Here is a 27,494-nt window from a genome sequence, read left to right on the forward strand (position 1 = left end):
CCCAAATATAAGGGTCATTTAACTCTTTCCCTGATTCCAGAAAAAATTGTTGTATGAATGTCTGAACATGTAATATGTCAAAAGAAGAGCCTCTGCTTTTGAACAAAAACAAACAAAAAAGTTTTATTCTAACTTCATGCATAAATTTTTTTATCAACACTTGAATGTGGGCAAATTTCATAACAAAGCGACATTTTGCACAAAAAGCTGAGAAAATTATTTTTTGAAAATTATTATATTTTTCTCAAAGACTACTGTATGTCTGGATAGGATTCAGAATGGTGATTAAATCCTAGATGGAGTAGATTGAGTGCATCAACACTTCCAAAGCTTCACAGTCCTAAACCACGTCCTGGCTTGACATTTCATTCTGTAACATTAGGCAGTTTTGATTTATATGCTGTTTAATGTTTGATGATCGCGCTATTTTACATATGCATCTGCTTACATACACGATCGCTTGTTTCTGCTTCTTCTTCACCTGTGTTTTGATAGAGATTCTGTACTTTTTCAGAAAATGCATAATATCGCCCCCTACCGAATAACAGTTAAAGCACGGAAAGCCGGAAAAATTCACCAATGGCAGGGAAAGAGTTAAAAGCACATCCTGAGACCCGTTCCGTTCATTGCTTGCACTCTGTTTTGCTGTTTTTAAACACAAGAACAGCACTGACATAAGTTTTGCATCTCTCTAAAAATAGCGCATTTGTCGTTTTTAGATACTTTCAGTATCAAATGCAATCGATTTATTATAAACTTTTTTCTCGACTTGATTTTTCCAGAGTGCATTCCTGGATTGCTTTATTTGTGAAGGATACATGCAATGCTTTAACTTGCTGTAGGCCTACATGTTTTAAGAAAGCTTATCATGTTTTCCTGAGCAGCCTTGAAACAGGTTTATATTTTAAGTTTGTGTTCTTACTTCACTGGCAAATCACTAGTTCTTGTTTTAAGAATAAATATTTAAAAATAAATAAATAGATAAATAAATAAATAGATAGATAGATAGATAGATAGATAGATAGATAGATCAGTAAAATAAGTAAAAAATAAAAGTCAATACACTTGTGATATTAATGTTTGAAGAAAAACTAGTTTTGAACCAGAGCTATAAGCTTCAGGAAAAGCAAGCTATGAGAGTCATATTGATGTTAAATATGTGAGCTATCTGTAATCTAGGAAATTTTGTAGCTTGACAAATAGGCTGGTCACCTCAGCTGTGTACCACAACTAGTCTTTTACCAAAGTAACTGCTCTCTTCAGAGTGTTTGTCCTTGATTCATTCCTCCACACCTGCGATCCATGACGCACAGCTGCAGTAAACCGTACTACATACCAGCCGCATGCCGATAACAGATGGAGCGGCAATCTGAAGATCAATAAAGTGTTATCAGGCCACCCAGTAAGTTAAGTGCTGCGGTATTGGGTATTGGGTTGATGGAGCTGGCTTTGAGTTTGTGTGTTTACATCTGAAATCTTTAGAATCAGACTTGTTGGAAGTATGAATGGTATCGGCTCTCAGAAATGCCTCTTACTGTATCTTCTGTTGTTCTTTATTTCATTATGTTCTCTGATTGGCGAGGAAGTTCGTGCGTCACGGTTGTCAGTGAAAGATCAGATTATTCATGACACATGAATGATGAGTCTTTCATCGTTTGAGAAACTTGACAAGCCGAATTCTTTCTGGCAGAACTTTACAATGCATGTGCTCTGGAGGTTGGAGGGTGGTCTGTGGCTAATGTCAGAGAGGAAGTTGTTCGTATGATGTGAGCTTTCAGGGATTACACCACTGTCGCTCTTGTCTGCGCAACTCCTCGTGAAAGGAATCAATTAGTCACATTTACTTGATGACAATGGGACCAGATCCAGAGCAATCCACGGCTGATGAACAATACTTGCAAACATTCCCTCTGCGATTCCCCGGGTGATTCCTATGAAATGTTTGAGCATCTGTCCTCCAGGCCTGGAGCGATTGCTGACGGACCAGCAGTGGCTTGCAGCTTCTTAACAGTCCCAAGAATGGTCGTGATAAACAAACGCATTAGCTCGTCTACTGAGCAGCTTGGCAGAGTTTGAGAGCTTTCGGTGGAACCTTTAAGACTGATGTATCACCATTGTCTCGCTGCCCACACTGAATGGATTACAAATCAACTCTTTAGCTCCTTAAGTAAATCAGTGCGGAGTGCAGTTGGGAATTGTCAGCGAGCGCATGCCATGATTGCAAAGAGGACGACGTCTCTGCAGAATTGCTAATAGTGCTGTAAAAGGAGCATTTGTGTTTTGTACCAGATTGTTCAACTTGGAGCAGAGAAAGAGCTGGGAAAGGCGAGAGATGGTCGGACAGCAGGCGTCTCAAGAAGAACAAATAATTTTCACAGAAGCAGAGCTCAGCTAAGCGCCTAATCTTCAATGCTCAGAGAATACAAATGATCCGGTAATCGTCTGAAACCTTGACACGGAGGAAGAAGGTCACGATGTTGGGCCGGATGTTCCTGTCTGCCGTTGCTTTATGGATGTGCGGTAAATAATTAGTAAACCAAACGACACAGGCTGGGATCTTGAGGGGAGGCACGTATTTTGTGCCCTGTTGATCAGATTTTATTATTAATGTTAGCCATTCTCATTCAAAACCCATAACACTGAGCATCAAAGTTCAGCGTGTGCGTCATTGTGCAAGAATCAGAAAGCATGACTAGACTGTGTTTTTCTTAAAATAAAGTTAACTTTGGCTGCATGTCATGTTATTTAATATTTATCAGAGCTGTTGAAATTGAAGAGTCACACCGGAGTCCAGTCAGCATAGTTTTGAATACCAAATAATACTCATCATAATCGACACATAAGATGAAATCAACAGATGTAGTATCATGAATGAAGTCCATTTGCATTCTAAGTGTAGAAAGTGTTTTACAGAGCAAATAAACCAAATCTCCTCCTTAGATTTTCTGATGATGAAGCATACTGCCATATAAAACTAATGCAATCACCCTGTCTATGTGTGGTTTATTTGTGCAGTCTTTTTGTTTAATGGAGAAAACATCACGGAAGTGTAAAATGAACAAAGGTCATAAAGAACATCTGTTCCAATGCTTGCATTTTTGGAGATTGTTAGCTGATTTTGGGAATGGAGCGAAGAAAACTCCATTAACTTGCTACTCTGGATACCTATTGTTTGAATTACACATGCCATAACAACACATTTATTTATTTATTTTTTTACCATAGTTAAAGGAACTTACCAAAAAAGAAAGTTTGTATATGTCCAACAGTTCAGTAAGCTTTAAAGGGATCTGAGAAATCAAATTCACCTTGATTTTTTTACATGAAAGAGGTCAGTAAAAACATCCTGTAAGTTTCAAAACTCAAAACTTTCTCAATATTTTAAAAACAGCTTTTATTGAAACCAAGCTAAAAAATGTCGCGTTTCAGAATTTGTCACATTATGACATCATACTGCGACAAAAGACCGCCTCTGCAGAAGAAAATCAACACCTGCCTCTACATTATTGCCTCTTTAGCCCCGCCCACTGATTCACGCTTGTAGGAGGAGGAGAGGAAATACTAAAGAGATGTAAACACAGGATTACATCATTAACAAAACCATAGAGATCCTCCGAGGAGCCTCGGAGAGTCTTTGAACTGCCCTCCTTCCTTGTAATCTTAACACCGTATCTAGATCGGACGCGAGCGTTGTTGTGTTGCATCGTGTCACAAATCCATTTCTCTTTCATGTAAGCGCGAGCACCTGGAGTACATCAGAAATAGAACGGGACATACTGTCAGAGATTTGTTGTGTCAATTTCTGCCACATCCAGCGTAGACAGAATCGCTGATTATAATGGGTTCTGTTGTCTTTAGCCGTGTTGTGCTGCTCGCGTCCAGTGTAGACACAGTAAAGTAAAGAGCTCCAGATCACGTCAGTGAAACACTGTTTGTTTGTTTGCTTTACTCCAGATTCGTTGGCAAGTAAAAGATGATGCAGTGCTGAGTTTGACTATATTGGATAATGTTGCAACACATGTGTTTTTATTACTATATTGGATTGTCTGTTCCAAATCGCTAGTATTTATAAGTTTTTAACCCAAATAACCCGTTGTTTTCAGAGCACGTCACAGCAGCATCCATCTATTATTTGAAAAATGCAACAATATGACCAAAATTTTATATAAAATGGTATGTATCACAGTATAGTTATTTTTGCTGGAAATTCCAAAGTGCTCTTATATGACATACAATCATGTAGTGATGTTACCTGAGTCACGAGATCTCAACAGTTTGCAGAGCAGCCTGTATTTTTTTTTGCTTGGTGCCATGTAATCTGTACCAGTCAACACATTCTCCTGTCTGATGGTGCATACCGTTGTAATGCCCATGTAGTATGCTGAGTAGTAGTATACAAAGTAGGAGACGGTGATCCGGGTTTGATGCCACTCCATTGCTCTCAGTCAGCGGTCAGGAATTAATTGGGAATCATTTCCTGCCTACCAGCTGTCGCCCGAAGAAAGTACTAAAACTGGCATGGACAATGCTCTAGCCCAAAATCTAGCGCGTGACTCCAGCAGGAGTTTTCCCCTACTGCGCTCCTGCGGCTCTGGAAAGAGCATACAGACCTCAGCAGCTTTTCCACTGCCAACTGGGGGAATCATCAGGGAGCAAGATTTTACACTTGGCTGAGAAACTTTACATACTATCTGGGATAGAGTGAACCAAAGTGTGTCCAAACTGCATTACAAACATGCTGTTCTTTCTTTGTTTTACGACATTCATGGTAGAGCAGATAGCAACTCATTGTTTCATTTCATAATGTGAGATCAAAAGAGAATATTCAGAGAAAAATGTGAGGGGATTTGAAATGTGTATTTTTTAGATGAAGAGTGTCTCTATATAGTGATGCAGCCGTGACATCCAAAATCCAGAAGACTAATTAGCCTTCAGATTTTTTCTATGGACATTTTATAATGGGGTTTTCAATTCATAAGCAAAATAAGGTTTATGGTAAATGCAACTTGGACTTTTTGTTCTACAACGTAAACTGCACACACTCACACGCCAAAAGTTCTTATGTACTTATTAGAAACTTATATTTTTAAAAATAAACATAAACACATCAAAATTTGCATTTTCAGTTTGGGTGTGGGTAATTCACATTGTATCGTCAATTGATATTTACCACAGACCTTGTTTTACTGAAAAATTGAAAATCCCCATTATAAAAACCCATATGAAAATCACGAAGGAACCCACTCTGTAAAATCTGAAATTTAAAAAGCTGTGAAATTTACAGTAAAAAACAGCAGCTGTGTTTGCCAGAACTTTACTGTACAAATACAGTAGCAACATTTTAGGTTTTACAGATTAAACTTAAATTTACAGTTATAAAAATGGTGTTTACTAATATAATGTGAACAAAATGTTTAGTATGTGGTTTATGGCCTTATTTTAGTGATTTTAAAAATACCTTTTTTTATACTAACCACACATATACATAATTTTCTCAAAATTACAAACATACATGTTGCTCACATTATTGTAGCACAGTGCTGAATACGGAGTAATCAGACTTTAGCCATTAATATGGGAATTATTGTCAATTTATGTTTTTCACTGATGGCTGGTTCTTTTCCACTTAAAAACTGTAAATATAACAGTATTTTTTATTTTTTTTTTCAAATGTAAGGTTGAATCTATTACAATATAATAAGGGAACTTACTCTTAACCAATTAATAGTTTTTACCATAGCAGTTTTACAGTCTTTTCCCATTAAATAATGACTATTTTTTACAGTGCATGGATAATTAGTCTTCCAGGTTTTGATGTCATGACTGCAGCATGTTTTATGACAGTCGTATGAAAGCAAACAGGGATTGATGACGTTGTTTCACAGGCTGATGAATCACGCACAAATTGATGTTGTTTTTAACGTTTAGCCTTATCTCTCTGCAGATGGGGGTCCGTGCAGGAGGGCATACTGTGGCCGGGGTCGGGAGTGTGTGGTCAGGGAAGAAATGGGCCGTGCCGAGTGTGTGTGCCAGGAAAGCTGCCACACTTCGTTTGTGCCTGTGTGTGGCTCTGACGGACGTTTTTATGAGAACCACTGCGAGATTTACCGCACTGCTTGCCTGCAGCGGAGGAGAATCTATGTGGTCCACAGCAAAGACTGCTTTTTCAAAGGTGAGATGCATGTTCCTCTATGTAGTGCTGCAAACACGAGTGTCCAGTGCTTGTGTGTGTTGTATGTACTGACGGTCAGTGCATCTGCAGCTGCTCCAAAGATATTTTTCGGGGGATCATTTTTTAAGAGATGTTTTGAGTCCAGTTCACCTTAATTATGTGGAAGTAAGCTATTCTCTGTGAATGTGCAAAACCTCTGATTCATTAGCCGCTATAGGTATCTAAAAGAACAACAAAGTGCGGTAAACAGTTTGCACTACAAAACAGTGTGTTTATAATTATGAGAGTACATTATTATAATAATATAAGAAATACCAGTTCGCAGTATTAAGCAGCTTAACAAGCTGTTTTGTAGAAAAAAACTGGAAGCGGATGACACTGGAAGCCTTGCACTGGAAATGAACCGATAATCAGTTTTACTGATATTTTACTAATACTGACGTCTCCATAATTGGATACAGGTTTTTGTAATATTTAATTCACTGATAAATGGCGTTTATAGATGCCCCTGTCATTTATTTGTGTTTTTCATTCGAAAACATTAGACTATGTTCATTTATTTTGCCTACTGTTAATATTAGTGTTGCTGCTGTTGTTGTAATAAATAAAAAGATGCAGTGTTTTTTTTTTTTTTGTTGTAATATGAAGATTAAATTTAAAAATTTTTAAGATGTCTGAAATTACAGATGAAAGTGAAATTACAGTATTGATAAAAGTGTCGTTTGTTCAGTTCAGTGTTTTTGTTATAATTACGTCAAAAACAGAAGTAAAATAAATAAATATCAGTTCTGCATATTGGTTAACAGACAAATAAACTTGTGTATATATAACTGTGTGATATTGCTCTATATCAGCATCAGTGCTTAGAGCGATATTGGACAGATACGAATGATACATAATTTCGACACAAGTGTTTAAATAAATTAAAAACAACCACTGAGTGTCTTAAAAAAAAAAAGTCCTTCCGCCACAGATTGAATTCTCAAGTTGAGTTGCAGATCATTCAGGCAAATCTGATTTAAACAGTGGATTATATATCAATATTTCATAGATTCAATGCTTCAACATGCTTAAATAGATCCTTTAACAATTTCAGTGTGACGGATTGGATTCATCTCACGATCGCTGTTTTATAATGAAGGCATAAAGTCTTGAAGTTTTGATTTTTATTTGTATTTTCAACCCATATTACTATATTACTATTGCTGAAGCATAATGACACGATGCTGATGCTTAACACATAGACCTTTCAAAAGATGCATCATTCATCAACATTCATACCATTTGTGGCTAGCATAGTGAATTTAAACAAAATGATGTGTGTAAGGATCAGTCGTGCCAGAAGGTTAAAGGGATAGTTTACCCAAAAATGAGAATTATGTCATTATCTGATCACCCTCAAGATGTTCCAAACCTGTTTGAATTTCCTTTTTCACAAAAGAAGATATTTTGAAGAATTTTGGTAGCCATTGACTTCCACAGTATGAAAAAAAAAATTCTGTGGAAGTCAATGGCTACCGTCAGCTGTTTGGTTACCAACATTCAGCAAAATATCTTCTTTTGTGTTCAACAGCAGAAACAAACTCATACAGGTTTGAGGGAGAGTAAATGATGATGCAATTTTAATTTTTTGGTGATCATATCCAAGTCTCATTTTCTGGATGTTTGTGCTAGAAATCAAGACAATCAAAACATTGTGCCATGTTCATAATGATTCACCATATAAACTCAGCACTGCTGTGTTTAGCCGATATAACATCACAAACCATATTTATGTCAGGTGCTCATCTCTAGACAGCACATAAGATGTGAGTTGTATCCATAAGCTACAGTTTGTGATGTGTAGTGGTGTCGTGTAGGGAGTCTGCCTCGTGATAAGACGGTCAAGGTTTATGGCCTCGAACTAAATGAAGGTCATTCTAAAGCAGAAGAAGCACTTGACAATGTTCCACCTCATAAATAATAATAAAGCGCAGTGCCTTTGTGCACAGCTTAGGCGTGCGGTCTGAAGAGATCCAGCCGTTTGAGCTGTAAAGTATTTCATATCAAAAAGGGAAAGAATAGCGTCAACGAACTGCACCTTTAATCCAGTTTACAGAGAGCAGGGAGTTCGCAAGGAACGCCACGCTGAATGTCACGGTGGACTCGCTTATGTATTCCAGCATGTGTAAACTGAAGGAAAGGAGTCTTACTTGTATGTTTGTGCAGGAATTTATACATACACATCATGCCATGTGTCAGGACTTGGATTTATGGTGATTTTTAATCCTGAAGGTTAAATTCAGTTTTTACGTTTATAGCTCACAGCTCAGGAGATTAAGAGAGCTCTCAGTTACACCTCAGTAGTTTTCGGTTTTTATACTTTTATTTGTATATTTCATTCAATTTTGAAGTCTTCAGATGCAGGTAACACTTTAGTTTAGGGATCAGTTCTCACTATTAACTAGTTGCATATTTGCATGCATATTACTAGCATATTTGCTGTTTATTAGTACTTATAAAGCACATATTAATGTCTTATTCTGCATGATCATATTTTAGATCCCTTAATCCACCCCATACCTAAACTAACAACTACCTTACTGTTAATAAACAGCAAATTATGAGTTTATTGAGGCAAAAATCATAGTTAATAGTAGGGGTGCAATGGTTCAACTTACTCACGGTTCGGTTTGTATCACGGTTTTTGGGGTCACGGATTCGGTACGGTTCGGTATGAGCCATGTTTAGGGAAAAAACTATATTGTCAAATAAAAATAAAGAAAATAAGAACACAATCTAACTACAAGCAACAGCACAAATAAATACAATAGAGCAAAGATACAAATAAAATAAACAGTGCTTTTCAGGTTTTTTAGGTAGGTCTAACATTAGTTTTTAGGTACAGAAATTGAATAAAGTAATCAAATTTAAAATATTGCATATTTGACTGTATAAATGAAAGATTAATCCTTATTAAAGTTACAAAAGTTATTAAATCAAGAGCAGTGAGTGATTTCCGTGTTGTTGCTGTTTGATTAACATTAAGAAAGTGCTGTCACTTTAAGAGAACGCACTGATCCAGTGCACTGATACAGTACGTTCAGCCGACTATGTCTGCTAGGATACTCACCAAGATGGGCATTTTAACATCATTTTTGTGTGAATTTGTCCATTCAAACACAATACTTCACAAAGAGCTTAATATTTGTGTGCGTTCTGAGACTCGGGTTCACGCGCTTTGGATGAGCGCACACACAGATCTTCTGACTGCGCGCGAGTTTGCGTCTTCTGGCTCTTTAATATTTAAACAGGCCAGGCTTAAATGAGTTTAGTTTAAACACAGATAGCAACGTGTGATGTTCAGGTCTCACCTGCGTTATCAACACGTGATGACGGCATAAATTACAGTTATTCCAACATACAGCACTCGCATTGAACAAAGAGTGACTGGTTTGTCCACGAATTGTTGTTGTTTTCTCTCTCATCGCTCTTATTGTAATGTATTGGGAAGCCAGAATTTGTATCCATCAACAGAAACGTGCATTTGCCGAAATCTAACAAACCATATTACAGATGCATTGTCAGATTTAAGTTGAACCGCGGTCCTAGTGCATGCCGAACCATGTGTGGAGAACGGTACGGTTCTATTTTTTACCGAGAACCGTTGCACCCCTAGTTAATAGCTAGTTAATAGTCAGAATTGGTCCTCAAACTAAAGTGTGACTGACATAAAATGATTGAATAGCAGTTCAGATTGTTTTTTGGAGAGTTTGATCATATTCAGATCTCTGACCTTTGATTGCAGATGTTTGCAGATTATTGGGGAAACATCTGAGATTCTCCATTTGTTCATTTGGACATTGTTTGCTCCGTCTGGAGAAACGATCAAGATATTAAAGAGATCTTATTTGTGGGTTATTCTTTCCTATGGGAACTGCTGTTCTTTTGTTTGTTGTGGGGATTTTTGGTTTTGCGGTGGTGTTGATGGCTGTGAAGTACTTCCAGCTCTTGACTGAATTACATCACCACAACGTTTGAGTCATTTGAAAGAGTCATACAGCCTACAACAACAAACAAAACAAAGCAAAAGACACTGACCAAGAAAATAAACAGGATAAAAATGACCAACTTTCACTTTGATACAAAGAACTGTTGGGTCAAGCGGTCATAGCTGTGCTTTAATGTGAATAAAACACAGCTGTTGACCAATCAGAATCCAGTACTGGAACTAACCGTTTTAAGAGTTTTATTATCTGTGGAACCAGAGCCTTCATAATCTCTCACATATCATGTAATTAGGCATCTTTAAAGGCCATACTGATGCTTGCGAACAGGACATCCTTGATTAAACAGAAAGACGCCTCCTCGGGTCACTGTTCAACTCAACTTTGATCCAAACACTCTCTCTTACAACATACCAACAGCAGCAACAGCACACTGCATTGGAGAGGCGTCTTTTATCTCTGCAGTGCCACAACAAAGCGTGAGAGTTTGACTGATGCCTGGCGCGCAGCGGGACGCCTCTGCAGCTGAGCGTGTCCACCATCAAAACACCAAAAGGTGTACAAATGAATCTCTGGTGGGTGGAGGGATGCTGGGAGGTGTTTTTGCAGTGTCAGTGACAGAACTCCTAATGATCACCCTCAGCTCGTGGAGACTTGTTTTTCAGATGTATGAAGTTACGTGTACATTCATAACATAAATACTGTCACAGTGAACTACAGAATCAGCATTGTGTTCACCCAAGACATTCCCAGAGTACTTTTTTTTACAGATCTCGAAGTTAGTATTTTCAAGATAACGCATTTGGATTTGAGTTTATAATTGGCATGTGTTGTTTTTTTATAATATTTTTTAAGAGCAAGATCTGGCAACATTAATGAGTCATACCTTGATCCCCTGTGACACACGTCTCTGATACGCATTTAAATACATCATTAATAAACTAGTTGTTCAGTGCCCTTCCATACACAATGTGTAGAATTTCTGCAAATGCAGTTGCCACTACCTACATTTTTAAAGAGTCAATTCATTTGTAAGATACAGTTGTCACTCCCTTAAATTATGGAACTGTGTGTGTACAGAACAGGATTAAACACTAAAAGATGAGATGACAACTGAATTTACCTGCAGTGTGTACGTGGCCATACACTACATGGACAAAAGTACTTAATTAATTAGTACTTAATTAGTAGTGCATAGGCTCTCACCAGTATACAGAGATGGACTGGTGATTAAATATATATAAACATCCACAATACCCAATAAAACAATGTTGGTAACACTTTCTATGAAGCCCATATTTATAATACCACACCAAAAGTAAAAAAAAATAAATCAATAAATCAATAAGCCTCAGTCTAAAGGAGGGGACAGGAGCAGTGTCCGTGAATAAATAGGGAAAAAAATAACTTGCGTTGCTTATTTGAAAAAGTAAGTCAAAAATTGTATTCTAAATTTAAAAGTAATGCATTACTTTACTAGCTACTTGTAATGCATTACCCCCAACACTGGTAAGTTTGTGCAGGAAATAAGACTGGAATCACTGACGACTCATTTCAGGCAGTTCGGAATTTATTCTTTCTTTTGCGAGACAATGACTCCATTTGTCGTACACTTTGACCTTTGACACTTTGCAGATATATTGCACATTGCACAACAGCTATATTGCACACTATGAAAGGTAAAAACCAAAACATTATAACAGGGGCACTTTAACGCGACCATCAAACAGCATATAGTGTTACTTCAGTAAATATATGAGACAGCATGTTGTGCTGATTTTTTTCCAGCTTTTTCTTTTAATTAATATCCAGGTGCAGTGCATGCTAAACTTCAATTTGTTTTTGTTTTTATTATTAATGAGCCTAAAAGCGTCTCTATCCTTCTTTCATGATGATGAATAAACAGGTCACATGGCCACTTCATTAACTTTATTGCTCCCATGAGATTCATTACATTAAAGTATTTGCTATTTGAAATGGATGCCATGTTCTACTTATAAATGTCCCCTGTTCCCGCATAAGTCCCTTGCCTCATAAACATCACTCTCCATTGCAAGAGTCTCGAGAAAGCTCAAATGTGATGCATATGTATGCACTAGAGTAGACCCACATTGAGTTTTAGCTGTAGTACTTGCAAAGACGAGCGTTGCTGTTGCTTATGGTTAATGTTTTCAAGAACGCTGTGCATTATCATACATTTCAAATGACAGCAATCCAATGAAATTTAAGTGCAGTGTGTGCCTTTTTCTCCATATACGGTGCTGAATGCAGGTGTATTGTCAATTGAACAAGCAGAGCAGAACGGAAGGCAATCACTCACATTTAGATCTGTTCCTCACTATTTTATGGAGACATCAGGAGACTTGCAATACAGAACACGATGTGTGTGAACTACTTTTATGATACTCTTTAAATCATTTGTGGAGTTTAACAGCAGTGGTGTGGTGGGTGGGACAGTATCTCTCACTACATCTTTACCTGCTGTTAAAAGATAAATGCCTGAATCCACTGCATATATAATTTAGGAGATTGAAGAAGAGATGATTAGTTCAAGTGCTGCTTGAACTGAGACGTCTACAGCGATCTGTCACAACACATTAAAGAGTGACAAAACCACATTTATTGTGTGTATTTTGTGAGAACATTGACAGATTCTGAAAGCCGAGACTTTGTTTCATGTTAAAAGTAACAAAGAATAACGCTTATTGCAATTATTGGATGGCAGGCGCTACAAAAATATTTACGCATCAACAGAAAACAGCTTGAACTAAAAGATTTAAGAATCAATATGAGTATCGATTAAAACGAGAAACTGATATGGTTAATCCAGCTCTAGTGTTCACATAGCTGAGATGTTTACTGGTAGTTTATCCACGTTATTTCACGAAATCAAGAAGCGCTATTTAAATTTAACCCATAAATTGATGTATGTAGGTCAGTTCAGTGATGTTAAATAAAAATTTGACTTAAATAAACCAGCTAATTTAGATATTAGCTTTTTTTTCCCCTGTGAAGCAGTTGGTGTGAAATATCAGCCTGATCTGTTTTTTTTTTTTTTTGCAGCTCCGCTTACTCAGAAAATTCAGCCACTCTCGAGTCACTGATGTTACCGCTTGCCAAACTTGTGTAGTCTGGCCTAATTAGTAAAGGAAACTGCATGTGAAGAATTAGCATATAAATCAAAAGGACAAATTAGGACAACTGTTTTATATCAGGCTTTGTTATATATTAGCATCATTTGAGGCTTGAAGCCTTTAGTTGCTTGCATTGAGAAGGCTAAGCCTGAAGGGCCAAACAGAGGATGCTCAGTTCAGACTGTCGCTTTCAACAATCAGCTCCAAAACAAACTAATCTCCTCTGAAAGCGCATCCTCACATCCGCTTTAGAGACTTTGACAGTGCTTGTATAATGCGTTTATCTCTCTCTATGCCTCTCACTCATGACGTATCGGTCTGGGGTTTCAAGTGATGGCTTTCACCCAAATGAGCTCTAATACTTCAGTCCCGGGCTATTTAATTTGAAAAGCTAAACGGTGAAATTAAAAAGCTATTTTTAACTGGAAAGGGGAAATTGTAACTTTTGGGATTTGTTTTTACATTAATCTTTAACCGCCAGTGAAACTTTCCTTACCAGTATGCTACTGAACGTCATCAGGTCTGTGAGGAACATTGTGTTGCTCAGATGTTCCTCTGTCATCGAGTTCCAATAAGTGTTCCCTATTCTAAAGTGTTACCAATAATTCTAATCACTAATCTATGATGTCTAGCTGAATAACTCATTTTTCTGAGAGGCCTGAGATGTTTTATGTTTTACTGTTTTATGAGGAACATCTCATTTGTAATTTTTCTGTCCTACACTGAAAAAAAAAATGCATCTAAATAAACATCTAAATTAAACGGTTTTGTAAAAATGCTATTGCTATTGCTATTAAAATGATTACATGGTGTGGTGATTAATTAATTGCATATCAATTTTGGCTGAGAAATTGTGTAAATAGCAATTAGATGCTATTTACACTAGGTTAAAATAGCAGGATTTTCTGTTATTTATACTACTTATTGCAAATAGGGGCAATTATCTGCACCTCAGTTCATAATTGTATGTCACTATTGTGTTAAATGAGAAAAGCATAGAATAGACATGACAAAAAGTTGCTTTAGAAATATATATTTTGATTCAACAAAGAATCATAATTGTATGTCACTATTGTGTTAAATGAGAAAAGCATAGAATAGACAGGACAAAAAGTTGCTTTAGAAATATATATTTTGATTCAACAAAGAAAAAAAGTGAATATTGAAATATTATTTTTTTAATTACCTTTTTAAATGATTTTTTAAAAATGAAATATGAAACTAAAAATGTCAGTAGGCAAGGCACTCTCTTATTGAGTGAATCATTCAGTCATTCATTCAACTGATTTGTCCCAATGGCTGATTCATTCAGAAACAAAGCAACTGAATCTTAATGAATGATTCACTGAATCATTAGCTCACTTGACTGATCTAACCACAGATTCCTTCAGTAACCAATCACTGCTGTGTGTTGCTCAGGGACTCGTAGTTTGTTTGGAACAGTTTATGTTTGCGAAAAACAGACAATGCTGATTGTGTCTAAAACAGTTTGAACTTGCTGTTTACACCACATTTGCAATCATGCAGATATTAAGAAAAAATACAGCACTCTTGCTTGTGATATTATATAAATATAAGACCCATACAAGGGCTTTTTTTGCCCTTATATATTGAATTTTAGGGCATATAACTGCACACTCATAGGCTCCAAAAACTATTTTTTTTATTAAAGTTAATTAAGTTAAATCAGGTAAAATATTGCTCTTTAATGTGACAATGGCAGGTTTACACTTTTTACAGTGTAAGAGGTTTGTGCTTGGTCCCAGTTTGGGGTTTGTTTACATTGATGTACAGTACGTGTCACTTATAGGCTAGAGTGCATCATATAAAGAACACATGCTGTCGTTCTAGGGAATGTCACAGGTTTGTCATCTCATAAATGTTGTTTCTTTATGAGTCTGACAGTTGCATATGAGAGCCTTCACTCCTCTCAGTCATTTGACTTGCCAAATTGCCAGTTGTGTGATAAAACACAAAAGGTGAAAGCATATGGCAAGATGAACAGGAAAGTCGAAAAGTTGAAGCATACTAAACAGTAGAGTCTTGGCAGGCTTTGAATTCAATTACATGTTCAGAGAGAGTACATTATGAACACTTGAGATGTTGCTTTGTGTTAGATAGCAGTCTGTTAAAGTCATTGCATACTTGACTGCCCGAGTTGTTTGTAAGTGACCCTTTCTAAATAAACCTCTCGCTCTCTCTGTCCATCATTTCTGAGGGATTTAACTGCTGTCAGACCGTCCTCCAGCTCTGGCCGGTTCTAGCAGTTGCATAGCACAGATCCAGCAGCTGTGAGGATAGTCAGCAGCATGACTATCTTTTACACTCTTAAGTACACTTTTAAAAAGTGCACTTTGCAATAATGTAAAAGTACCTTTTACGTAATTATTTTTTTAAATATTTTGTCATGCTATAAAGAAGCACACTTACGATGATGTGTTGACTAACATACTAAAGCACATGAAAAGTACTGGATTATCATATTAACTGTAGTGTGTTGTTTGTTATTATATTTTGCTTACAAATGTATAAATACAAATATATTTAAATACATGACACAAGTTCCAATAGAGATGAAATCAAAGTATATTTCAGTTTACTATTAATATTTTGTCATGCTATAAAGAAGTACACTTACGATGATGTGTTGACTAACATACTAAAGCACATGAAAAGTACTGGATTATCATTTTAACTGTAGTGTGTTGTTTGTTATTATATTTTGCTTACAAATGTATAAATACAAATATATTTAAATACATGATACAAGTTCCAATAGAGATGAAATCAAAGTATATTTCAGTTTACTATAAATGCTTGTCAGTACATTCAGCAGTACACCTTTAACCTTTCAAAGACTGCAGAATTATGACATTACATATAACGATGTACTGAAGTCCTACTTAAAGGTGCAGTTGGACATCTTGGAAAATGCTAACTTTAGCCTGATAGCACTGAAAGCGAATGTTCCACCCTCCTGCACGAACCAACCAGCAAAACAAAAATGTTTCTGAAGACAATCACCTATTGCACCTTTAAGTGGGTCAAAAACCACATTTAGGTTTAGCTAATTGCATTTAATGTACATTTAAATTGTAATGTATTTCTTGCAATTAAAATGCAATGAAGTGTTAGAAAACATTACATTCAGTTTGTATTATTTACTTACTTATATATAAGTACTTATAGTTTAGCAAAAGTATGCTAAAGTTTACTTCTTTTTCAGGATGCATTTACATTAGGCAGCATTAAATTACTGTTGTAAATTAACTATTGGAGATTTTACAAAGCAATGACAGCAGCTTTCATGCTTGTATGTTTATGTTAATTACTCACCTAGATACAGCTATTCGGCCAAATTTAATTCTCATTCATTAGGGTGTTGTCCTTTCAAAAACTCACAAGGCATTTTCAAAAATCTTGTTTGATTTACTCACTGCATTAGGTCAGAATGAGAGAGCAAACATCTCACTCAAGCATCGTGGGGCACTTCAGCACTTCCAGTAGAAGAGCATGAGATGGTCGAATGGCTTTAAAAAGCTCTCTGCCATCACAAAAGATCACAGAAGGGCCTGTGTACATTTGGACATGGCAGTGTTGTTTCACGAGTCACTTGCTCTGTCCGCTGCTGCATGTCTGACCTTGTACAGGAAGCATTACTGCTCAGTGACACGTTAGCTGTCAGAAGACGTTTGTGTGTACTGAGAGGTCCCTGCATTCAACACGCTTTCAAAGTGAAATGTCTGGTGAGTGGTGCTAAAATTCCATTCAGTTGTATCCAAAACAGATGAATGTGAATCTGTTATTATTTTATTATGTCTGTCGTATGTATCGTGGCAGTTCAGAAATTAAATGTCTCTTGAGATAAAAGATGAATGCTATATCGCATCTGAAAATAATGTACCAGGCTAACCGATAGTGTGAACAAAAGCAAACGTGGCATAAAAATATATGTATCTTGCTTCTACGAGTTTTTGAGCTCTTTTATCATGACTGGACTTCGCTGGACTTGTACCGGAGCGATTCACATTGCAGGTGCAGTGCTGTATTAGGTGCGCTACCGAGAAAGCTTACTACGTCAGACGTACCTACGTACATACCAATGCAATTTTATGCATAGGTACTAGGTAAGTTTTTGACTACGTTCAAGATTTCTAAAGTCATACGATAGCTTTATTTCTCCATAATACATTGATATTCAGATGCTTTATAAATCTATACTATCAGTCAAAAAATGTCTTTGTCACATATATTGTTCTCTTCAACATTCTCACACTTTTTTTTCAGTTTCCATGACTATTATTGGGAAAAATAATATATATAAAATAAGAAGGTGTCAAAATTTGACTGGTAGTGTATGTGTAAGTGATCTGTATGTTGTGTAGAGTGGCCACCCATCCGGTTTTAGGTCAGACAAATTGGTTTTGAAATGCCATGTCCATCTACTGGTGCAGGCTTTAGCCGGTTGATCATTTATCCTCTTTTTTTAAAATGGCCTCTTTATGCCTTATACAATACATAATAAATAAACAGAAAATGTTAATGTTATGTTCAATGTAATATTGAGTGATGCACATATTAGACACAATATTGTCTATATGGTCTGTTTTTCTCTATTTTGGCCATAATTGTGTCTCCAATCATCATGGTGGTCTTTTGTTCCTGAATTATTCAGCATTTTTAAATGAATTGGGTCAATGATTCAATAAGCCATTCATAAAGACAACTGCTAAATTTTCAATTACATACAAGTATATTACTCGTACTATTTTTAGCATACCGTTTGGCAGAAATAGCAAGATTAGTATGCTAGTATGAGTTTCCGAACTATACGAGTCGCTTGCATCATTCCTGAATTAATTGCTTGAATGAGTGAATCAATGATGATTTGCCGGCCCTGCACCAGCAATGTAAATGCATTCATGGCATCTCTGAGCTGCATTTAACATTATGTGTAAATACATCTAAATGCCACTTCAGAGCTTTTGTGCCACTTCTGATGGATTTTGATTGATTTAATTCGACTGATATCAGCACTTTAGTGTCTTATTATTTAAAGGTCCCCTGAAATGCTTAGAAACACACAGCGTTACTCTGTGTTGACGTCATTTTAACTGAAACAGGAAGACAGGGCGGGACATATCAAGCAGCCCCGCCCCTTTTTAAAATAGCCAATAGCGTTCGTTTATATCACAGCTTGGGCTAGAGCCGTTCAGAGCCGTTGAGCTTCGTAAAGCCGCATTTGACAGGGTATGCCAGCCACAATCTCATCCATATTGCTATAAAATATAGCATTCTGTGTAGAATTCAAATAGCTCCGATACATTTTGTGGTCTGCGTCGACTCGCGCATGTGATCCGCTCCGTGCTATCGTGTCTCTGGACGGAGCAGAGTGTGTGTGCGGTGCAGTGGTAAGCGTGACACAGCGCGAAACCAGACTTCTTTTTTTCCTCAATGGAAAGCATATTTACACTGTTTGAATCGTTCCCTGTCCCCTATATAGTGCACTACGTGCCATTCACTGTACAGAAAATACTAATTCTGTGGACAAGTGACCGATTTCAGCCGCGGCTTCAGCGTCTATTTTATAGTGTAGGGGGCGGGCGCTTCGGATTCTAGAGAGCATTTGATTGGACAGAAAGTTTGATGAGAAGCTGAAGTACGATGTGACGTCAAAAAAAAATCGTTGAGCCGTTTTGGTGGAAGTGACGAACTGCAAGCTTTGAATGCTTATATCTTCTAAATGCGAATTTTGTCACTGTTTTGGAGCACACTGCCTTATAGATAACCTTAAAACTAACATATTGATACTAACACCCAAAAAACTTTAATTTTGATTTCATGGGGACTTTAAATTGCATGCATACATTTAATAAGGTTACATGGTTAGAAAATGTGCCCTTATAAAGGTAAAAAAAATGCCCAGCGAAATTGGTTTAAGGGGTAAACATCGCTCCTTAGTGGAAAAGTTCATTTCTGTCACTGGTTTAGGATTATTTTTCAACTTTTATCCTGGCTTCAGTGAATCCTGCCGTGTTTCTTCCTTGTAGGTGTGATAGAAATGACCACCCTAATGTTGTGAGTCTGTGTGCATCATGACGCTCTTGTCTGTCTTGTGAGACTGACGTAATTGGTCCACCGTATCTAGTTTGGTTTGCACTCCACATTACACTCTCCTCAAACAGTGAGAGATCGGCACAGAGTGCTAATGCCTTCCGCAGAGAGAAGCATCGCCTCACCATTCCTGTCATCCATCCCTACGGGCCCAGCCAGGAAAATTAGCACTAATACCTGGTGACATTGTCCTCTGTGTGCTCATTAGCAGGGGGCAGCGTTTCAATCACGCTCTCCGTCTGAGCATGTGCTCAACAGAATGCTTAAAACAACCTTCCTCTGCCAAGCCGACTAACACGGTCTCTGGGAGGTTTTGTTTTGTTGTTTCCTGCGCTCCGGTGACTTTCAGACATGCTGCTGAACGTCTGGATGCTGCATCTTCTCCCTGTGACGCCGCTGTGATGCAGAGCATATGCTGCTGTTTGTTGTGTGTTTTTCTGATGAAAGTAATTATGCATTTGTGGTCATTTCATTTGTCCCATTTACAGTATGTAACTGAGATTATTGTTCATATTTCCTGAGAGTGCGTTCAGTGTTTGCTCTACAGGGTGCCACATATTGATCGGGTATCGCACATGTTGCCTAGCTCCCTCTGTGGAGAGTGATGACCAGACATGCAAATATATGCAAATATATATACAAAAAATTTACGTAAGCCCTGACTAATCTCATGAAAACATTAAGTCATTTACTGTATGCCTTATTTTACTTGTCTTTAACATGTGACCTGAACCTGTTTTCCACATACTCATTGAAAAGACAAGTGCTCCTCCTTTCTCCAAATGCTTTACAAAATGCATGCTATACTCAACTCACTTTTTCAGAAGCCACTTTTAAAAAGAAGCTTTCTTTTTTAATCACTGAAGCTGTAACTCACTTTAGTTCTGCACTTTCTCCAAAACCCTTAAAGGGATACGTAGTTCACCACCAAAAAAAATACAAAATTAATTGTGTCATCATTAACTCACCGTCAAGTTGTTACAAACCTGTACGAGTTTCTTTCTTCTGCTGAACACAAAAGAAAATATTTTGAAGAATGTTGGTAACCAAAAGGTTGCCGGTAGCCATTGACCTCCATAGTATTTTTTTAGTACAGCATTTTCAAAAACTGGGTACAATGAGGTAACATTATTCTACACACCCTTCAAGCATTGAACATTAAAAGGAACTTTTAAAAAAGTGTAAAAATCGGTTACACTTTAAGGTGTCCTTGTTACAGTGTAATTATACATTTAAGTACTGAGTAATATTAATTAACTACATGTACTTAGTATATGGTTAGGGTTTGGATGAGGGTTACTTACATGTAATTATGCATAATTTATTGCTTTTATAATAGTAACAAGAACAAAAATAAAGTGTTAAATAAAATAAAGTGTTACGGTAAAATCTTTAAAATCACTATAAGTGCATTCCATTATCTAAAACGCAGTAGGCTCGTTTGGCAAAACACGGATAGCCTTCTGTGTGGTTGCAAAAACAGCAATGACGTGCAATGTAAATGCTCACAGTGCAGGACATTTAATGCCTCTTTACGATGGATTGCTTGTGGTTTGTGAATAGGATGAAGGCTTTTTTGCTGCAATAACATACTGTTTTGCCAATTCACCACTGTAAGTTTCATGGCTACAGAATTTCAGTAGATTCCAATAGAGTAGTGTAAAATATTTAATGCTTTATACCTTGAAAAAAACAACAGCAAACTCAGATTTACAGAATGCTGGCACTGACAGTACAAAAAGAAATGGACCAAATCCCTCAAGATACCCTCTAAGCCACTTCCCTCACTATTCCCAGAGACTGCATATTATTTTACTAACCCCTCAAAACACACACACACACACACACACACACACACACACACACACACACACACATCTATGGCCCTAACAGTGAGGTGGTGGACAAATTTTGCTACCTTTGCTATTCTATTTCAGCTTTTTCCTTATTTTGCTATTCAGCATTTTATTCTTGATATTTTCTTGCAAATGATTTTGGCAATTATCTTCAAGTGTAATGGCACTGGCACAGCTGCTTATGGGCTGCCACACAAATAAAAACAAGAAATTATTCATATGATTTGAAACTGCTTATGAAAAGTAAAAAATCTTATATCGCACACATTCATGTCATAGAATATATTGATCTATAAATACATGCACAATACCTATCTTGACTGTACAGCTCCCAGAGGTTCAACATTTTCCTGTACACTTCCTCGGTCAGACATTGGTCAGATAAATAAATAGTCCTGCTACAAACTAGTTGAGTCAATGGTAAAAAAGTATGTTCTTACAGCATACAGTATTTGTAATCTGACATGTGCATCATGTTGTCATTGCCATGTGACTTACGCCATCAGTTACACTTCACAGCCATTTTCAACGATAGTAATGTGTCCATTGAATGTGCACTTCAAAAATCTCAGCAGAATTTGTAGGTTTTTCACCTACTAATTTTTTATGAACACTGTTTTAGTTGGTTTTGAAGTAGGCATATTGCTCAGAGACTGAGCACCAGTACTGTGATGATGTAAGTGTGTCAGTGTCTTGCTCTAGAGTCATATTCAGATGTATTTTGCCTCGTTACATCACAAACCCACATCCAAACGAGACGTTTTGGAGCTTGGTTTGAATAAATGTTCTTTTTGATCTTAGGAGGATGCTTTAAGCTATGAAACTGGTTTTAATGGTACAATAATGTGTCAAATGATCAAGGAAGTAAATTATTGTAAATGAGTAAATTATTGTGTCTATACTTTTAGCTGCCTGCTACATGTTTTATTTATATTGTTGGGAAGTGGTTAGGTTTGGGGCAGGGGTGGGGTAAGGTTTGCAAAATATCTCTAAAAGTATACACTGTCATTCAAAGGTTTGGGATCAGTAATAATTTTTTTAAGACGTTTTTTAAAGAAGTCTCTTATTGTCACATGCCTTTGAACTGTTTCGTTGTCTTCATCCCTCATGTGCTCTGTGTGACCCAGTTTTCCCGCATGTTTGATTGTGTCATTTAGTTCAGGTGTGTGTCGTTAATTATCTTCATTTTCTTCAGTATATAGTTGTGTTCAGTCCTGTTTTCCCTCGTCTGGTCTACTTGGTCCATACGTGTGTTTTCTGCCTGTCTGTTTTGGAATACACTTGAATACACTTAAAATCTAATTTATTTTTGTAATGAAAAGTTGAATTTTCATCAGCCAGAAAAGATTTCTATTTAAATAAATGCATTTCTTTTTTTTTTTTTTTTACTTGTTATTCATCAAAGAATCCTGTAAACAGTATCACAATTTCCAAAATATTTTAGGCAACACAACTGTTTCCAACATTGATAATAAATCAGAATATTAGAATGATTTCTGAAGGATCATAAGACACTGAACACTAGAGTAATGATGATGAAAATGCAGGTTTGACCACAGGAATAAATAACATTTTAAAATATATTCATATAGAAAACCATTCTTTTATATTGCAATAATATTTCACAATATTACTGGATTATTTTCTGTATTTTGGATTAAATAAATGCAGCCTTGATGAGCATAAGAAACATCTTTAAGAAAACATTAAAAATCTTAATTAAAAATCTATTTTATTTTCCCCTAAATACTGTTTTCCATTTGATTTCTTGTAGATTCTGTTTAATGATTTAATACAAATGTATAATAAAATGTATGAATAAAACTTTAACAATTTAATCAATATTTTAATGTAATCAAATGAAAATTTAACAAATAATTTACAACAAAACATTGCATTTTCTTTTTGTCAAATTAGATGCGGCACATCTATAAATAGTATACATTAAAACATGGATGAAAATATCTTGGTTGCATGATATTCCTTAAAAATAATAATAATTATGAATAATATAATTATTATTATTCGTTTGATAAGTATATTTTAGTATAGAATAGTAATATTTCTGACAGAATTTCTTGCTGCTCTCACGTTTATTTCTGCTGTTAGATTTATCCATATCCAGTAAAAAAAACCATAAATTTAATCAAAAACTCAATGTAACATTGTTTATCGCCCAGCCCTAGGAGAAAGTATTTAAACATTAAAACAGTAATACACTTTAGCTTTAAATACTTCTTTAATTACTCTAATAGCTGCATTACAACCATGACAAGAATAATGCTGCAAGAGCAATTAGAGTTTTTATCAATTATGGCACAATGTTATCCAGAGGATCAGTTGTGATCTAATACGGCAACAGACAAGGGTCAGAAATATTAACGATGGATTTACAAGCAGGTATAAACATCAGAAATAAATGTCAACAGCTGGCAGGACTAGTACATTACTCATGTCTACAACTCAGTGAGTATTAATGATCCGCTTCCATCAGATGCGCTGACTGAATGAATCCCTCTAGACGTTAGAAAAAATATCACACATCTAAGAATATAGAAATATATGTGACACGTCCTCGTAGCAGCTGGTTTGGGAGCTGATTAAGTCTCATAAATGTTAAATACTGTTATGCATGATAATGATGTTCCTCTGAAAATACATTTTTTTGAGTCCATGACTAGGAACGCTTGTGTTGATTTCTGGAATGACTGCCGTCAAAACCATCTGAACAAAAATTGCAAATTTAATTTACTATCAAGATTCTATTCTGTACTTTTCAACGCCTCCCATCATTTCAATTGGACTTTTTCAGAATTGTTCTTAGCCTGATGAGATGCCACTAATGTTTATGGCTACACTTAATCACGCAGCAGGAGACGCTCGCCATACCGAATCCTTTCCAGTTTGCCTCTCTGTCTGGACATACTCAATTTTGAAGACCAATTATTTTCAAAGGGGGATAAACTAGTAACCTTTGAATAACCTTATTTTGCAATTCAGACAGCCTTATACTCAATATACAAATCCCACTGTGGAAGACCTTATGTTCAGAAGATCTTTGAGCAGAGCCAGGCCAAAAATCATAAGGTCTCTCCTACTGAATCTCAAGTAACTTTGCTTTGGGTTGCATTTGCAATTCACTGCCAGATCCTCCTCTCCAGCAGTTTGGGAACATAGAAAAATGGCATACAAAACTAGCACACATTGTTATTTTCTAATGTTTTTCCCTTTAGATTGGGCCCTGCGGGAGGTACAGGTGTAATTTGAGGGTCGGGGTAAAGAAAACACTGCATCAGTGCTGGACTGCTGAAAGCTAGTCATTGTTTCCACAGCATCCAAGCTGAATTACTGAAACACCTCATCTAATGCAACAGCTGATGAATATTTGTTAGTCTTAATACACACCATATACAATGCAGGGAGGGCTGTTGTATAGTTAACTAAAACTGAAACTGACACTAAAGTTAAAGCCATAAAAAATAAATAAATAAAATAAACATTAACTGTAATAAAATAAAATAAAAATAAATAAGCATTTTATTTCAGCTATAGTTACCAAAGCAACATTTCTCATTTTAATTTAGTTTAACTTAATATATATATATATATATATATATATATATATATATATAAAACTGAAATTAATCTGAAATTAACCTAATAGTCTACTGATTTACTACTTAGCTCTTTGTTTTTGATTACTTTTTCACAATATATATAAAAAAAAAAAAAAATGTCAGCGTTGTTGTCTTAATGTTTAATGCAGTGCTGCTCAAGTACATTTAAAAAAAAAAAAAGACCAATTATCAAAATTTGATAATGCTTTAATTAAAGCTTTTATGTATAATGCATTATAAAGGTATTCATATTATAAACTCTAATACATTATATCTTTTCATATATCATTGTAACCAAAGTTAAAATACTTTATAATATTTGTAGATTCCTTGTTACATCTGACATTGGCTGTTTGTCATGTGTTTTAATGCATTATACATTCAAAAGTTGACTGTGCTAATGCTTATTAATGAGATCATATAATGCATTAAAAGGTGCATTACAAGGCATAATTAATGCATTAAAAACATAATGCATTATATATCAAGGCATCAACTAACATGTTACTGAAAATTGTGTGTGTGTGTGTGTGTGTGTGTGTGTGAGAGAGTGTGTGTGTTTTTGGAGATGCCTTATAAAGAATTTGTGATAGTATCACCTGAGACAGATGTTAACACTGGGCTAAATCGGGCCACACAAGGTGTTGCACTGTTTCTTATGCAAGTTCTACAGCGTTGTACTGTACAGCAGCATCACCATCCATTAACTAACACCTGACAGCTTATATTTCTGCCTGGCATGGTACAGAGGATCCTTGCAGGAAAACAGTGTTATCTGAGACAAGAGAAAAACTAGAGGAGAGAAGATAAGAAGACGAAGCACAACCCTTTGAATTGGTCGTAACCGAATACGATCTTCTGACCTTCTTTATTATATTGCTTGGTTTTTTTATTATAGTCCCCAAAGCAAGTCAACGAAACGGGCAGAAATGTTTCAGTCTCTGTATGAATATGTTATATAATCAGGATTGTTTTTCTATAAGCCTCATTTGCCGTTTGAGAGGAAAATGTTTTTCTCCGATTATGAAAAGCTTTGCCGTGTCTGGAGGGATTCGCTTCCCTGTGATTACCATCCTTGAAGCCTCAATTATTGCGAAAGGCCAGCGTTATCACTGCATTAGGAATTTTAATTTCCCCTCTGAAACCGCAATTTATTGTATGAAGCAGTGCATTTAAAATGCAGATTAATCAGGACTATCAGAGGGATTGCAGGCGAGAACACGAAAGACATGGAAAATCATCGCAGTTCAGCGGGATCAAATAGATCAAACACATCAAATAGACTGCATTTTGCTTCACGGCGATGTGCCGAGCATTTGGATTAAATAACGGTTCATCGCTGGATAAGAAATGGAATCTGGAGAAACATCATTACATTTCTGAATCAATGTTACTTTCTTCTGCTAAAAAGAACACTGACTTGTGGAAAATGCACCGTCTTCTTCCTGTGAAAAGTGTCCTTCAGCATCACATCTCTGATCTTTTGCTCTCTAGATGTGGCTCAATGTGCATCTGTGTGATTTTTCAGCAGGTGAATCAGGTAGGAAAAAGATAATGGTTAAATGGTTACTTTTTATGTTTATTTTTTTACATTTCATCAGAATTGTTGCACTTTCACATAAGCACAAATCAAGAGAACAACAAGCATGGTTTGCTCGCATATTTAGTCAGCACACAGCGAAAACGACTACGCGAAAGAAAAACGACTGGTTGTGTTACACTTATTTTAGCTGAATATTTCAACAGATGTCACTAAACTCCAGCTTACATGTTTGACAGTGTTTTCAGCTCATCAGCGCTTTTCCGTAACATAGACAGACTATTTGCTCATGCAAATAGTTGCCAGGTTGGGAAGATAAAGTAAAACACTGGGCAGAAAACTTATGAAAAAAAAAAAACTGATTGGGGGATTTAACTCTTGGTATCTGGCAACCACAACCATTAAAGCTTGCGGAGGCTTGTTACCAATGCAAGATAATGCAAATGCCAAATTAAAATGAAACTTATTCAGGATAGATAACCAGCAGGCACATATATTCTTAATAAATCAATAATGGCAGAAAACGTGATTCGAATATGATTTATCATGCAGCCCTGGAAAATGGTGCATCTGATCACATAGTAAAGTAGCAGCACACGTTCTCCAACAACTCAAATGATTTGAGGAATCCTTCACGTTTGGAGCACAAACAGGTCAATGCACACACTGAACTTTAAAGCTTAACGCTAGAGGTTTGAACACATTGTTCCTAATTAGCTATATTTACAAAACACATTTATGAATTTAGCAGACACTAAGTGTACTTAGCTACTATCATTGCATTATACAAGTGTAAGCTTCACAAATCAACAGTCTGTAAATAAAGCATCTTCAGCATAGTGAGGACGTTTTGTGTTCCAGCTCGTCTAATGGAGAACGGTTCCTCTGCAGCTCTCTAGAGGCCAGACAGGGGTGAAAAACACAAAGGTTTAGGAGATGGCCTCAATATGTGACCTGCTTCTGGCCCGAAGCTTTCATCCCTCTTCCGGAAGCGGCTCTGGCCCAGTCTGGATTCAGATGGTCCAAGCCATGACCGGCGCATGGCAGAGTTATAGTGTGGAACAGGATGTCCCCA

At 36.4% G+C, this 27,494-nt stretch overlaps 1 protein-coding gene across 1 annotated transcript in view; it reads left to right on the forward strand.

The window, feature by feature from the left end:
• LOC107661768 (follistatin-related protein 4) overlaps positions 1 to 27,494 on the forward strand; it is a 213,868-nt gene that overhangs the window by 68,023 nt on the left and 118,351 nt on the right. The window contains exon 4 of the mRNA XM_016451535.1: positions 5,945 to 6,172. Coding sequence (XP_016307021.1) covers positions 5,945 to 6,172 — 228 coding nt within the window. The remainder of the gene's footprint in view (positions 1 to 5,944; positions 6,173 to 27,494) is intronic.

Source organism: Sinocyclocheilus anshuiensis, unplaced genomic scaffold, assembly GCF_001515605.1.
Source record: "Sinocyclocheilus anshuiensis isolate Anshui unplaced genomic scaffold, SAMN03320099.WGS_v1.1 scaffold207, whole genome shotgun sequence".
Lineage (NCBI taxonomy): Eukaryota > Metazoa > Chordata > Actinopteri > Cypriniformes > Cyprinidae > Sinocyclocheilus > Sinocyclocheilus anshuiensis.